Here is a 14,545-nt window from a genome sequence, read left to right as displayed (position 1 = left end):
ACCTGGCCTCTCTCCCCGTCCCCCTTTCAGCCCCGCGTCACTCTGTCCTCCCGGGGCTCTGCCGCACACTCGCGGCCGCTATGCCCAGGCTCCCGCGAGCTGGGTCCGACATGACATCACGGCCATCCGCGGAGTTCACTCCCACGATACTCTACAATTTCCATTTACGGAAGTTCTGTCTGACTCTTGTCGCCGTCCGGTGTCTTCTGTCTGAGTTTGCTGTACGTTTGTTGTCCTCCGACTGAATCCACGTTTGTTCTGCCCTCATCTGTGAGATCCGCAAACCTAACGTGGGAGGTGTCGACCCAGATCTGCTGATCCCGAGGGGCGCTGCTGACCTGCTCCACCCCAGCCACGGCTCCGGGTCCAGTTTAGATCCGGGCTCCTGGCCTGCAGCGGGTCCAGCTGGGGCCCTGGAAGGCAAGTTCGAGGCCCTGTGCCAGCACCCCACTCCCCGCTGTCTGCTGAGGGGATGGGGGGCTGAGAGGTTCCCTTTGCGTCCTGTGCCCCCAGCCATGCGCTGACAAGCCAGCCTCATCCAGGACTGAGCTGCTGGGGAGTGTTTCAACCTTACAACCCTGCTTCAGGTCGAGTCCACAATTTAGTTTTTATTAATTAGTACTTGCCCTTTTGGCATGTATTCATCTCACCCAATTATACTCACGAGCAGCTCATTGTATGTTTCCCACGATCGGATTTTTAATTCTCCCTCCCCTACCCCTACAAAAATCTTCTTTTATCTGAAAGAGAAACCCAACCCTGGAACTGAAGCTATGACGCGTGTAAGGCAAGCGAGAGTTACAGGCCAGCTCGCTGGTCTCGGCCGAGGCCGCGGGATGTCGCGGGCCTCCGGGCCTCCTCGGCAGTCTTCCCGTCTCTGCTCCCGAGCTGGGAGGCTAACGGAGACCCACTGTTTCCCAAAGGATATAACATGGGTATTGTTTTCTCTTTACTATCAAAGAAACATGGTCTTAAGCTAAAAAATGTAAACAACACAAAGTCAGAAAAGAATAAAAACCAAACAAGCAGTAAATAAGCAAAAGTAAAACATAAAGAACTAAAAAGTAGAAGTCCCTCGTTCCTTCACTCCCTGGGTGTTCAGTCCCCTGGCGACCCCTGGCGACCCTCCAGCCACGACCAGCCACAGACACGCGCACACACAGCACGAACACGCTGCTTGGAGAAAACGGTACTGTGCTCAGCACCTTGTCGTGTACCTTCCTTTCTGGCATGGAAACGTATTTTGCAGACGGCTCTGTGTCAGCGGGGAGATGCCCGCGCTCGTCACGGCTGCGGGGCGTCCGCGGTGCACTCACCGTACTCCGTCCCCAGGACGGGTGGCAGCCAGTTTCGTGGTCACGTAAAAGTGATAAAATGAGAGTATCTGTACAGATACGTGCTTCTGCGGGTGACTCCCAGGTACGTTCTCGCTCTGTGGACTACCGGTCCCCAAGGACAGCTGCCTCGGGTGCCGAAACCGCCGGCAAGGCGCCCTCCTATGATGCGCCGGGCGCCCCGCACGCCGCCGCGCCCGCGTTCAGCTCTGCAACAGTGGGCTTTGCTGTCAAGCGCTGGCGTCTCCGTCCACCCGGCAGGTGGAGACTGACTCTATACGCACACGCACGCACACGCACACACGCGCACACGCACACGCGTCGACACACGTATATTGAATCGAAGGTGGGCAAGAGGCCTCGTCTTTCCCAGACAGATGCTCACTATGTACCAGAGAGCGGACAGGCCACCTGCGGATGCCTCGCGATGCCGAGCCTGCGGGGGACGAGACTGGCCCGTGTCCTGGCAGCCGGCGAACCGAGTTTACGTCTGTCCTCAAATATCCAAAGTACTACATTAAACCATACAAAACCGCGTCCTCTGTGGGTCCAAGTGCTCGACCGTTGGAACGTCATACGGCTCAACCCAGTGGGGAGCCCGGGGCTGAGCATCTTTCAGCGCGTCTGCCGGCCACTCCTGGGCAGCCCCTCCGTTCCCGGTGTGGGCATCGCCAGCCAGGCCACGCCTTCCGGTCACAACGATGGGAGCGTTCCCCACCTCCAGGGCCCCCGCCCGGCAGGGAGATCGTCTGGCACAAAGGCCGTCCCTCCCCACCTGCCGCCCGGCCCCACCTCCCCGGCGAGCGCGGCGCGGGCAACACTCACGACTCCACAGCGAGTAGGCGAGGCGGCAGTTGAGCCGGCGGTAGAGCTGCTTGTTCAGCGGCCAGAGGACCAGTGTGCATAGCTGGACGAAGTTGATGACCAGCCCGCTCCCCACGAACACGAAGCCAATGAGGAGGTGCACGATGAACTGGGTCTTCAGGTAGGCGAGCAGGCCCATGGTCGCTACTCAGTAGCGAGTGCAAGGTCCTTCACTGAGAACAGCCGTCCTGGAAAGCACAGGGACAGCGGTCAGGATGGGCGCCCGGAACCCGGCGGCTGCACGCGGAGGAGACATCGCAGGGCTCGCAGCAGAGCCCCCGGCCAGCGGCTCACCCACACCACACTCTGCGGCCTTTCCTTCTGGAAGTGACACACAGGCCACTCACATGTCACACCCCCCGCACGTACACCACCGCACACTCACCGCACCCACCACACGCTCACAGCCCACGCGCACAAGGAAGGAAGAAAAGACTAGAACGAATGCCCCCAAATATTGCTAGTGATTGATCACCTCTAGGAAAAAGCATTACAGATAGTTTTTATTTTAGACTTTCTTAGCACCATTTAGAAGTTCAAACTGCACATGAAATCTCTGTAAAAACAGACCCACACCACCTCAACTCTTCAGTTTCCAAACCGTGGTGCATCGGGAAGCTGACGGCCTTTGTTTGGGCTCTAACACAGCTTGGTGACTCACCCAGGGACCCAACCCGTTTCTCTCCCCCTTTCACATGCCTTTCTTACTTCCAACGGTGAAGCCCAAAGCTCACATTTCTTGGTTGCTTGTTCTGTGAGCTGCCCTGTACCCCCCTCGTGGCAGAGAACCAAGCAGGGAGCTGTGATCCAAACTCAGGGCTGCCCGTGGCCGACGCACCTGCAGACCTGGCTGGCGGGAGAGGGGCCCGCGTGCTTTCTGGGGATGGGGCACAGAGCTGGCTCTGAGTGAGACAGGCTCCCCAACTCTCTGGGGCAGGTCCTGCTTCACTTGACAAACTGAGCACACCTGGGGGCACCAGGGGGCCAGCTGCCCCCCTGAGACCAAACCGACTGTGCTGGAAACAGGCCGCTGTGATTTCTGAGGCTGAGTCGCAAAAGCACAATTCTGCCCGGCCCCTGGTCCTCACGTGATTGGCTCTGGGGGGAGCCAGCTGCCGTGTCAGGAGGACATTTGAGCCATGGGTCCTGGACATGACAGCTGACCGTCCAGACCCAGTCAGACCTCCGGAGGCCCACAGCCCCACGAGCAGCCCCGACTCACCAGCCCATTGTGGCTGAAGTGCTGACCCCGGGACACAGAGGGTAACGAAGGGCAGTGTTAGTCTCACACCAGTGTTGGGATGGTTTGTTACTGACTCATCACTCTGCAGTTACCGTAAGTGACCCTCCAGGTGTAAAGGACACAAAACACCCGAGGACAGCAGAGACACTTCTTACGACGCTGTTGGGGACACGGCAAAAACACCCGGGGACAGCAGAGACATTTCTTACGACGCTGTTGGGGACACGGCAAAAACACCCGGGGACAGCAGAGACACTTCTTACGACGCTGTTGGGGACACGGCAAATACTTGCCTCCGGGCAAACAGAAGCACGGAGAGGTGGCTTGTTCAGGGTCACACCGTGAGAAGCAGTAGGACCAGATTCCAAGGCCGGCACTGAGATTGCGTCCACATTCCTTCCACGGGCGGGGCGCCTCGGGAAAGCACAGTCTCGAATGCGCCAGCAGGCCAAGCCTGCCGACATACTCCTTCCGTACACTAGAGCTAATGGCTTTGTCCAGACCCTGCATCGCTGCCCAGTCTCTGGCACCTGATTGGTACACGGCGGGCTCTCTGCACCCCACTGTCCTCGGAGACCAGGCTCTACCCGTACCCCCACCACCTGCCACACGGCTCAGAATAACCAGGGTCCCCAGAAGCCAGCTCCAAGATTGCCCTATCAGCTATGATGCTTTTAAAAGCAGATTCCTAGGTTCTGTGGCCACCCTGCTGAGTCCATCACTGGGGCACGAGGTACAGGTCTACCAAGGTGCAGCTCACACACAGCTCAGATGCGCTCACTGGTGTGCAGAGTGATGGCACCTGGAAAGCCACGGCCCTGGTCAAGGCAACTTCCCGTCACTCCCGCCCAGCCCCTGGCAACGCCACCAGCTTCCAGCACCGTGGACCCAGCTTCCTTTCCTCTAGGCTCACGTGAGTAGAAGCACACGGGACCCACCCTGTGGCTCAGGACAACGTGTGCACCACTGTTCAGCCCGAACGCAGGGCGACCTTCCATGGCGCCGAGGTTCCGGTCTGCCAATTCACCTGCCGATGGCGTCGAGCCGTGTGCAGCCTTTGGCCATGCGCGTTCGAGCCCATGTCTCTATGTGAACGCAGTGTCTCGCTCGGGAAACTATTTCAACCCCGAGGTTACAAAGCACCAGTCCCTGGGCTGCCTGAATCTCTGGTCTGAAAGTCCATCCCCAGAATTCCTTGCAGAGCGGCACCCACCCCTAGACATTTCTCATGGCCTCGCCACCAGCACCACACACTCCTGTCTGGAATGCTGGTGTCCGGGGTCCAGCTGGCCTCCCTGGCCCAGGCCCGGGGCTCAGCAGGGGTCCTGACGAGGGCTGATGGACGTGGCGTGGGGCTGGTCTTGGCCCGGAGCTTCATTCCGACCGTTAGCCTTCTTTACGGCTCACGTTCCCACCCTGCCCTGTCCTCCCAGTCACCCTAGGTGGGTCCCACCTGCTGTCTCCTGGGCTCCCGGGACCCAAGGGTGAGCATGGCCCTGGGCTCTCCTGAGGCTGGCATTTTCTGCCCTGCTGCTGGTCACCTTCCTGGGTTGTCAGTCTCTGGCCCAGATGCCCCGGAACTGGGGTCCCAATGCATGACTTCATTGCTCCCTGTGGGCCAGACTCCGTCCTAAGGAACGTCAGCTGCAGTGGTCCAGGGGTCCTCCCACACACCCACCCCACGAGAGCACCCGGTGCTGACCGTCTGCTTGGACGTTGCCCCGCTCGGCCCGCACACCCCCAGCCTGTCCTCGGCCTCGATGGGTGCAGCAGGAGTGCGGTGGGGGAGGCACGACTCCGGCTGCCGAGAGCACTTAAAAACGGCTTAAGTATCACCAGACAAGTTTAAGTCAGGCTCTGCACGTTTAAACCCAAATATGCAAGGGGCACACACTCTGGCACGTTGTTTTATTTTTTAAATAGAAAGCCATTCTGCTAAATGCCGCCCGTGGGGTCTGATGCCCGCGGTGCCCGCCGGCCACCACCACTGTCTGTGCAAAACGCACAGCTCCGAGCTCTTCTGTGAAGTCAGGAAACCTAGTTCGCCCTATTTTCCCTTGGGTTTGTATCTCCTGTGCACCTCCTCGGCGGGACCTTATCGTAATGTAGTAGATGGGGCTTCGGCGTCTGAGATTCTCTGACGGAAATCCGCAGGAACGCCCACGCTCGCGTTCGGCTGCGGGGCGACGCTCCCTCCTGAACGTCGTCCGCGTGTCGTCTCTGCTACTCACGACGGCGCTCGGAGCGCTCCCGCTGCGGCCGCTCGGTGTCAGGACGTGTGGTGACGTGCCAGGATTACGGTCCGCAGCGCTGGGGCGCGCTCATCTGAGCTTCTCCAGATGATGCGACGCTGTGCCCGCGGGGATTTCACTCGTATCCGGTTCCTGACGGCGCATGACTCTTCCGGAGGTCCGAGTCCAATCCGGGGTGTCATGGTATCACACGGCAATCTTCGTTTGCGTTTTCCCAATGGCTATAATGTTGGGTTCTTGGAGTCCGGACCTCCATGTTACAGATGAAGAAACTGAGGCCCAGAGGCTTCAAGACCTGCTGGTCAGGACAGGGGAGCCAGAGCCCAGCCCTTGGCCGCAAAGCTGCTCCCCGAGGTATGTGTCTGACACAAGGAGAGGAGAAAAGGCCCAACACGCAGCCCGTCACCTGTCCCGTCACCCTACCTAAAGGATCCCTGGATGAGCCCCCAGCACCCGGGCCGCAGAAGGCGCCAACTGCATATGCGGCACACTCTCGGGGGCCTGGAGGCAGGACAGCCAGCCTGTCCCCCTCATGTGGCATCTTCTCACTAGCGCTCAGATGCCGTCGCCGAGCAAGGAGGAAGCCTGGGCCTGTTTCTAAGTCCCTTCATTAGGTGATAGGTCTAGATGTTCCAGAAGCCTGCGTCTACACAGCTTGATCCTGACAGTGAGGTGGCTGCCTCCTGAGTTTGCGCCCCTGGGCGAGCTGCCAGGACCCCCCCTTTTTGGGGTAGGGGACAAGCTGCACGCTCCCCCCTCCTCGAAGTGGGGGTACAGGGTGTGCCACCCCCTCCGGGCTAGAAGGCACAGAACTGACTCGGAGAGGGGCAGCGGGCCAGGTGGCTTGGCGAGACTGAGCTAAAATTGTTCACAGAGCAGCAGTGCAGCCTCATGGGGAAGCTCTGGTGCCCCCGGCCACCGCAGGGACGCTGGCCCTCTGGGGAAGCCAGCCAGCCTTCCTTCCCGTGGGGCCGGAAGCGCTAGGGACCATACCAGCGCTAGCACCCCACCCCCCAGGAAGCAGGGACCCTCTGTGGCTCTGACACCCTGTCCCTCCCGGTCTTTTGCTGCTAATTCCAAGCCCGCGGTTCCTGCCGCCGAACTGCCTGTGGCTCAGGGCCGTCAGGGGAAGTGAAGAAGCCCCTTGGGCCAGCTCGGCACCATCACGTGAGGGCCTGGGCACTCAGACCCCACGGGGCACCCCTCATTATGGCTGAACTGTGTCCCCCAAAAGATAGGTTGGGACTCAGAATGTGGCTGTATTTGGAGGCAGGGTCTTTAAAGAGGTGATTGCGTTAAATGAGGTGATGGGGTGGGCGGTAATGCAATCTGCTGGTGTCCTCAGAAGAAGAGATTAGGACATAGCCTCCCACAGAGGGAGACCATGGGAAGACACGGGGCGGGGACGTCTCTGGAAGCAGCTTCCTCCCCCACAGCCCTGCAAGGAACCAACCCTGCCAAGCCCTTGATCTCGGCCGTCAGCCTCCAGGCTGTGGGAGTGAACGGCTCTGGCTGAAGCCGCCTGGTCGGTGGGGCTTTGACCCAGCAGCTTTGACCCGGCTGCCCCAGCGAGGGCATGCACCTCGTGCAGGTATGCGGGCCTGTTCCCAGCCCTGTAACTTGAGAAGCGTGCCGGCCGCTCCCACATCCCCCGGTAAGCTTGGCGCCACCGCCCGGGGCCTGCCGGTGAACGAGCCGGGCCCGGCACCCTGAGCTCAAGGGCAGGCCCATCACCAGACGCCCGTGGACCCTCTCTGCCCGGCACTGGTCCCTTTGTCCCTCTTCTTCATGACCTAGCCAGTCCAATGGTCTGACCTCCAGATATCCTCCCAGGGCCCTCCCATCTTTGTGGAAACCCCCGTATTTCCAACAAAGCCTTTGCACAGGAACAGAAACCAAGGTCACCTGCGGTCCGTCCTCTACACCGTCACAGTGGCGGCCGGGGACCATGTGCGGAGGGGCTGCCATTTCATTCATGTGTGGACTCTGCACCTTTCACGCCTCTGCCCCCGCCCCCGTGTCCACGTCACAGCGGGGAGGCAGCACGGGACCCTCCGATGGCATCAAGCGCCCCCACGGCCGTGGCCCCTACGCAGCACTGTGGTTGCCTCTGCAGGTGGCCTGCGAGCCCGGCCCCCGAGAGCCCAGGAGGAGACGCCGGCGCCATCCAGCCACTGTGACCACGGCCCGGCGGCCTCACCTGGCCTGAGGGCTCGCTCTGAGAGTGATGTAACCTCGGGCAGATGGGCTGGTGAAGGCAGAAGATGTGAAAGACGCCAGAAATGCATCCTTTTTTACGTTCTAGGTACGTGGTCTGAATTACAGGGTCAGAACGGCTGAGTTCTGTGGACTTCGGTCACCCACGTTCAAAGCCCATCGCGAGGCAGGGTAAGGTGGCCGCTAGCCTCCCCTTCCTTCTTCCCCAGCCGCTCTCCCAGCCCACACGTGAGCGCCGGCCCGGGTGGCCCACAGAGCTGACCCGGAGGCACAACACGAGGCCTTGCTGGCTACACAGGGGCTTCCCCCGGCGTGACCCCGGTGTTCGGTGTGCGTGTGCAGAGTTCTCGCCGTCAGGCGGCCCCGGGGGACACACTCTGTGAACAGGACAGACTACTGAAAACAGAGACAAGAGGAGAGAGAGCGCATTCTCTCAAACACTCCCGAACTACCCTAAGCCATGCAGGCGGCAACACAAGCATCTAAAATGCAGCCCAGAGCCAGGACCAAGCCTCAGGCTTCCTCAGCAGCCGGCCGGGCCTTCCAGAAGCAAACACGCTTCACTCACAGCAGGACTCTAGCTCCTTGACGGGCTCCTCCTTGCTCTTACTGTAAGCACGGCCCGGACGAGCGTGTCTGGGTGGTTCCCCGGCCCACGGCCGATGTGATGTGAGCAGGGGGCCACAGGGGCGCTGGTGGCAGACATCGTGCTGACAGCGACGCGGCGGGGCAGAGCCAGCCTGCGGCCTGGGGGGGCACCAGCTCAGAGGGTGGCCGGCGTCGGGGGCACTGTGCACCCCCCCCAATGACATCACGCATGAGAACACAGTGCAGCCACTGTTGTCCGCCCTGAGCTCGCCACGGTGCTGAGGGAAAGGGCTGTATCCGTCTGCGTGTTACTTAACAAGGCCAGGAAGCAGAAAAGGTATTTCTAGGAGTCCAACTACAACTTCAGATTAGACAAACACGATCCTATTTCTGAGGCTCTAAGGGGCTGCCGTTAGTCCCTGAGTAAATGCACTTACAGGGGCCACCCTACCCTTCTATTGGCCAGAAGACAGGACGTATTACTCTGCTAATAATCCTGTTGCCGGTCCAACCTCATCAGCATTTGGAACCAACGCGAAGTCGAACGCTCTAGGAGGAGTAAAATCATCACTATCTGCAGACGACAGGTCTGCATCCTGTCGGCCCAAGAGAAGCGGCTGTAACCGAAGCGTTGCCATGACCACGAGCAGTGCGGAGCCGTGGAGAGAGGAGACAGCGGACGGAGAGCCACGATCTCGGAATGTCCAATCACGAGTTCTAAGTGAAGTCACTAAGGCACCGAGACGACAGAGAGGTGTAGCTACTTCTGACTTCGTGGTTACAGGCACGGGCCCCAGGGGGTCATCAGAGACCCCGGAGCAACCTAGGAAGCCAGGCACCGACGGTAGGGGCTCCCGGCTGCTGGCGTCTCCCCCAGCTTCAATCCCCAGCATCCTAGTTTGCTCCCCTATCTCGCCAGCAGCCAGAAACAGAAGAGTTGGAGGTCTAGGAGACTAGGGGTTGCCCCTAACGCAAGTGGGGAGCACGCTCATGGTCTAAGCACTTAGTGATGGGACGATGAGGACACACAGCCCCATGCTGTGTCCAGCGGGACCAGCAGCAGGGCCTCCCCACGGGGCCCAGCCCAGAGTGCTGAGCCACAGAATTGTGAGCCAATGAGGCGGCGGCTGCTATGGGCGGTACGTCTGGGGCCGTGTGCTAGCGATACATGAAAGACACACCATTCTTTCTAAGTTTGTTTATAAATGCAACGGGATCCTAGTGAAAATACCAACAGGCCCCCACCCTCACCCGGAACCGCACAGGCAGGTCCTGCAGCTCATCTGGAAAAGCAAACAGGAAAGAGACGCCGAGAAACCCGAGAGAAAGAACCAGGGAGGGCCTGCAAGGTGTCCCAGCCACTACAGAGCCTCGATAACGCAGCGTGAGGCCCTGGCCTCTGAGCGGACAAGCAGACCCACAGAGGCGAGCGGAGCTGGCGGCCCGCACACCCCGCAGCCACCGGTGGGACCTGCTTTGCGGATGACCCGCCTCACACGTGCAGTGACCTCCTGCTGTATCTGCGCTCGGGCACATTTCTGTCACATTTAATGCTGTCACAATGAACAGAAGACAAAATTGACTTCACGCCATTACCAGGCTCATGAGAATCTTAGCATCACATATTTTCTCAACCAAAGGGTAAAAAAGGTCCAATTAAAAGACATACGAAAACCTCCCCTCGGGGCCCATGAGTACCATGCAGCCTCTGCAGGCTCCCCCCACCACACGACGCCAGGTGGGAATCAAACCCCAGGAGGGAACCCCAGCCCCAGATCTAAGTCATAAAGGAACCCCACCCCCTCTTGGAACAGCTGGTCTGGGGATGGGCGTGGGGCCCAGTTCCAGGCAGGGGGACGCAGGGGAGAAGTCCGTAGGGACCTCCAGGAAGGCGCCTGCTTTCCTAAGATAAGAGACAGATGCCTCTGGCCATGCCCTTTGCCCTCTGCCCTCTTCAAGGGAGAAAAGGTGTCCGAGGTGTAGCAGCCTCCTTGGGGGCCAGAAGACTCCCGGCGTGGACAGGAGGAGGAAGCCCCTGGCCGAGGCCAAGACCGTGTGGGCAGCGCCCCGCTGCGAGAGGCAGAGAGGGCAGAGTGACAGGGTTTAACTCCTGGCCCCCTAGCGCCATTTCTGTCACTATTACTGGTGCAGGTCTGCATGGACAAACCGTCCCAGTTTGCTACATGGACGATGCGCACTCACTGTGCATACATTTGTGACCAGCAGCACGGCTTCATCTCGAACCTCTCACACACCATCATGCCATGTCCACGAAAAGGTTCCTGGAAGAACAACGTGGCCAGAACCTCTGGAGCACGTCCCCCCAACGGTGTCCTCCGAGAGTGTAGCCTCTGGAGCACGTCCTCCCAATGGTGTCCTCCTAGAGCCTCAACTCTGACCTGATGAGGACAGGCCATGGGTCTCTGGGGAGCAGGTGCACAAAGCTCTCAGGAGAAGCGGCTTGGGGCTCAGATTAAATGGAACCGCCAATGTGTCCGGACTCGTTGGAGACCCTGCAGGCAACAGGCTTCTAGAAGAGCCATATGGATCAAAGGGGCCCCGACCCCAGGCCACCCCCCATAAGGTGAGATGCGTCCCAGCAGGTGCCCTCTGAGAAGGGAATGGGAACCGTGGACCAAGGACAAGGATGGTAGGGCTATCATTCCCCCAGCGGTGGGTGCCGGGTCTGCTTCCACTGTGATGTCTGTGGAAGACTGACAGGTAGAAAAGGCCAGAGTTGAGCATGAACAGCAGGGGCGGGGGGGGGGGGGGGCACAGCTGCAGAAGGACCTCCGGGCCCCCGCCATGCCGCACCTACCCCAGCTCTGCAAGCTCCAGCGTCCTTTGTGTCTCTGAGTTGGTTCGGACAGTTTTAGTGGCTGGAGCAGTGATGTTCGTGGTGGGAGGCAGGAGGGATGTGAAAAGCTGCCACAGCCTGGTGACTACACAATAGATCTGTGCCAAGTCCCTGGGCCTGCAGGACACAGCAGGTGCGCCTCACACCAAGGCAGCTGGCGGCACCAGAGCAGAAGAACGCCCTCTGACGGGGCCGGGTTGTGGCCACCGAGTTCGCAAACACGCATGCATGTGCACAACGCTCTCATGCATGCATGCACACACGTGTGCACATGTGCACACATGCTCTCATGCATACACGTGCACACATACATGCATGTGCACACATGCTCTCATACGTGCACTGCACACACTCTCACACATGTATGTGCACACACTCTCATACATGCATGTGCACACACTCATACATGCATGTGCACACATGCTCTCATACATACACGTGCACACATACTCTCATGCATGCATGTGCACACGCTCTCATACGTGCATGCGCACACTCTCATGCATGCGCACACGTGCTGACACGTGCACAATGCTCTCATACATGCAGGCACACATGCTCTCATACACACATGTGCACACATGTACTATAAAACATATATCTGAGATGTTCTGAGTTTATATTCAGGCAGGAAACTCAACTAAGAGTCAACTGCTGAGTGACAGGTGCCCTTCTCCAAACCACGCCTATGTCTGGGGACAGGAAGGGACACATGGGAGCTCTCCCACAGCTCTGAGGGGAGCGGAGGACAGCCATTTGAAACCCACTTTGCTTATCTCATTTTGAATCCCTACCTCTCTTAAATCTAATTTTTAATCACACTGGCAACAAGAGAGTCCATGTCCCCCTCGAGCACTGGGGAGCGGGCCTGGGCTCGGCCTCTGCAGCAGCCGCTGCACCCCGCGTGAAGCAGGCGCTGCTCCCCCTTGTGCTGCACCCCGGGAGAGCTTCCCACTGTGAGATCAGGTTTCCCAGGACAAATCGGGAACTGCTGGAATCTGGGGAGATATTATGGGCAGTCGCATCCCGTGGGCCCTACTGGCCCCATCCATGATTACTAAGTAGGTGTGGAAACGGAATTCCTAGGTTTTCCTCCCTTGCTCTCCCTGAGCATGGCCTCTTTCACATGCTTTCTCTTTTCCTCTGCTTTCTCCGAACCCCCAATAGTTGACACCCAACCCGTTCTGTCCCCCAATTCCTCCGTAATGGCATTCTCATGTGAAGCCCAGATGACCCCGCAGCCATGCCTCCCCACGACAGGCACCATGCTACAGACGATGCTCCCCTCCCCGCGGCCCTGTGGAGGCTGGGTGCCCGCAGGCATGGGGCCCTAGAGAGGATTCAACCCAACTGCAGGATGGCCTCAGGGTGGGGAGGAAGGTCTCTAACTGCCCCCCCCGGGTGTCCGCCCCCTCGCTGGCCTCTTTCTCATCCTTCTAAACCACGCCAAGATCGGTTTTCCTACATGCATAGAGGAGCGCTGGTCCTATTTCCTCACCGGAGAGCGAGCAGAGAGCACTCCGGGTCTGGGACCCAACCCTGAGCAACGGTGCTCAGCAGACGGCAACCCCCACTGTGCTAGGTCTTCCTTCCCACCCAGCTCCCTCCCATTACACTGATCTTTCTACATAACATCTGCAGCCATGGGCCTGCTGATGGGGCCAGGAGATACGGCTCATGCCTACCAGAAGCACCATGTCGGCCCTGCGGGCACACCACCACGGCACCCGAGTCACGGGAGCATTCCGCCGGAAAGTTTGGCTCAAGAGCAGTGGGGGCACCCCAGACGTTCCGCAGGACCCGATGCTTCCACACAGTCCAAAATGTGGCCACTTCACAAATTTCACAAAATTTTGACCCTGGGATCAAGGAAAGTAAACTTGGATTCCATGATCCTTCTACGTCTCCCTGACCCTTCCCGTCCCCACACGGCTCTGGCTGCAACGAACGACACTATCATAAGAATGTACCAACTCACGGTTTTCACCTTCTTGCCGCTCTCCCGGATCTCGGCCTGCACCTTTGTAAGTCGGTCCTTTAGTAAATCCTCCCCTCTCTGAACACCATCTCTTCTCTACCAGAACCAGACACACAAAGAATGAAGACAGAAATTACAGTGGTCTTGAGGTAGGCCAGTTTTCAGAAAATGTAACTTCTGCTTGTCCTCTGTGAAAAGGTTACTTGATGTGATGAAAACAGTCCCTTTGTCACTTAGTCAAGTGAAAATGATCTGGGGGAAGTCAAGTCAGCTAACGTGCCAGCCCCCGGGAGGTGGCCCACACCCACCGCATTGTCGTCCACTGAAGAGGAGCGGGTGCCGGAAGCAAGCGCTTGGGGCCCACGGCTCAGGAAACCATTCTTGTCCCAGGTCTGTGGCCTCCGCACGTGATGGGATCATTTTCAATTTCAGTTTCTTATTTGAAACGGAGGATGAGATAACCTTTCCTACCAGTACCACAGAGTGGCTCTGTTTGAATGTTCTTGAAAAATCTTCAAGTTGTAGGGTCCCTCCCTACCTCATAAACACACTGACGTCTAAAAGACCCTTAGGAAGCCAACTTCGATGGGCATTCAGGTTCCCAAGCCAGCGACTAGGGCGCCATGTTCTGTACGATAGATACTTGCATCATTCTGAGCATTTGTAAAACCACACAATTCAACACTGATCCCAAGGAATGACTTGCTCCAAGAGGGCCTCACGGTCACGTTAGTTTGGGAGATCCCGCGTGCCCCACTCCGAGCTGCAGAGACGGGATTCAGGCTCAGGAAGAAACGGTCTGACCCATCCCTTCCTCAAACTGTGTTCTGTACAGCTGTTAGTATCTCTTACTCGTAAGCTTCACAAACTCAGACCCACTTTCCCTGGGGCAGCCAACATCAGGGAGGTTTTCATTCTTTACACACACTCACATACACACACGTATCTTGAAGGACATGGCGAAAATCTCATTATTAGACATGGTCAGAACTCACTAACTTTTAAAAACAGCTAGTGCTGTCATTTCAAATAAGGGCTTTGGTGCTAGGTCACCTTTCCAAAAGACTCCAGAGGGATGACTACATTTCAGCCACGATGATGGGGGACCTTGTCAACTAACCAGCTCGGGGGAGCTGCTGGCGGGCGCTCATAGAGAGGGGACCCGCAGGGGCGCCGACAGCGCGCTGGAAGGGAGAGCACCCTAGGCCTCTG

General features: G+C 58.5%; 1 protein-coding gene across 6 annotated transcripts in view; it reads right to left on the bottom strand.

Annotated features, from left to right (window-relative positions):
- The window catches only part of AGPAT3 (1-acylglycerol-3-phosphate O-acyltransferase 3), a 90,871-nt gene that overhangs the window by 19,921 nt on the left and 56,405 nt on the right, over positions 1 to 14,545 (bottom strand). For 5 of the 6 annotated variants that reach the window (XM_045774196.2, XM_045774193.2, XM_087861841.1 and 2 more), the window contains exon 2: positions 2,160 to 2,386. In XM_045774196.2, the coding sequence (XP_045630152.1) occupies positions 2,160 to 2,337 (178 nt within the window). In that variant the 5' untranslated portion in view covers positions 2,338 to 2,386. Of the gene's footprint in view, positions 1 to 2,159; positions 2,387 to 10,700; positions 10,722 to 14,545 lie in introns of those variants that run through there. The other variant, XM_087861839.1, reaches the window with a different exon arrangement.

Source organism: Ursus americanus, chromosome 4 (assembly GCF_024610735.1).
Source record: "Ursus americanus isolate L20-20 chromosome 4, mUrsAme1.1.p, whole genome shotgun sequence".
Taxonomy (NCBI): Eukaryota; Metazoa; Chordata; class Mammalia; order Carnivora; family Ursidae; genus Ursus; species Ursus americanus.
Note: the sequence above shows the minus strand (reverse complement) of the source record. Positions and strands in the feature narration are given on the sequence as shown.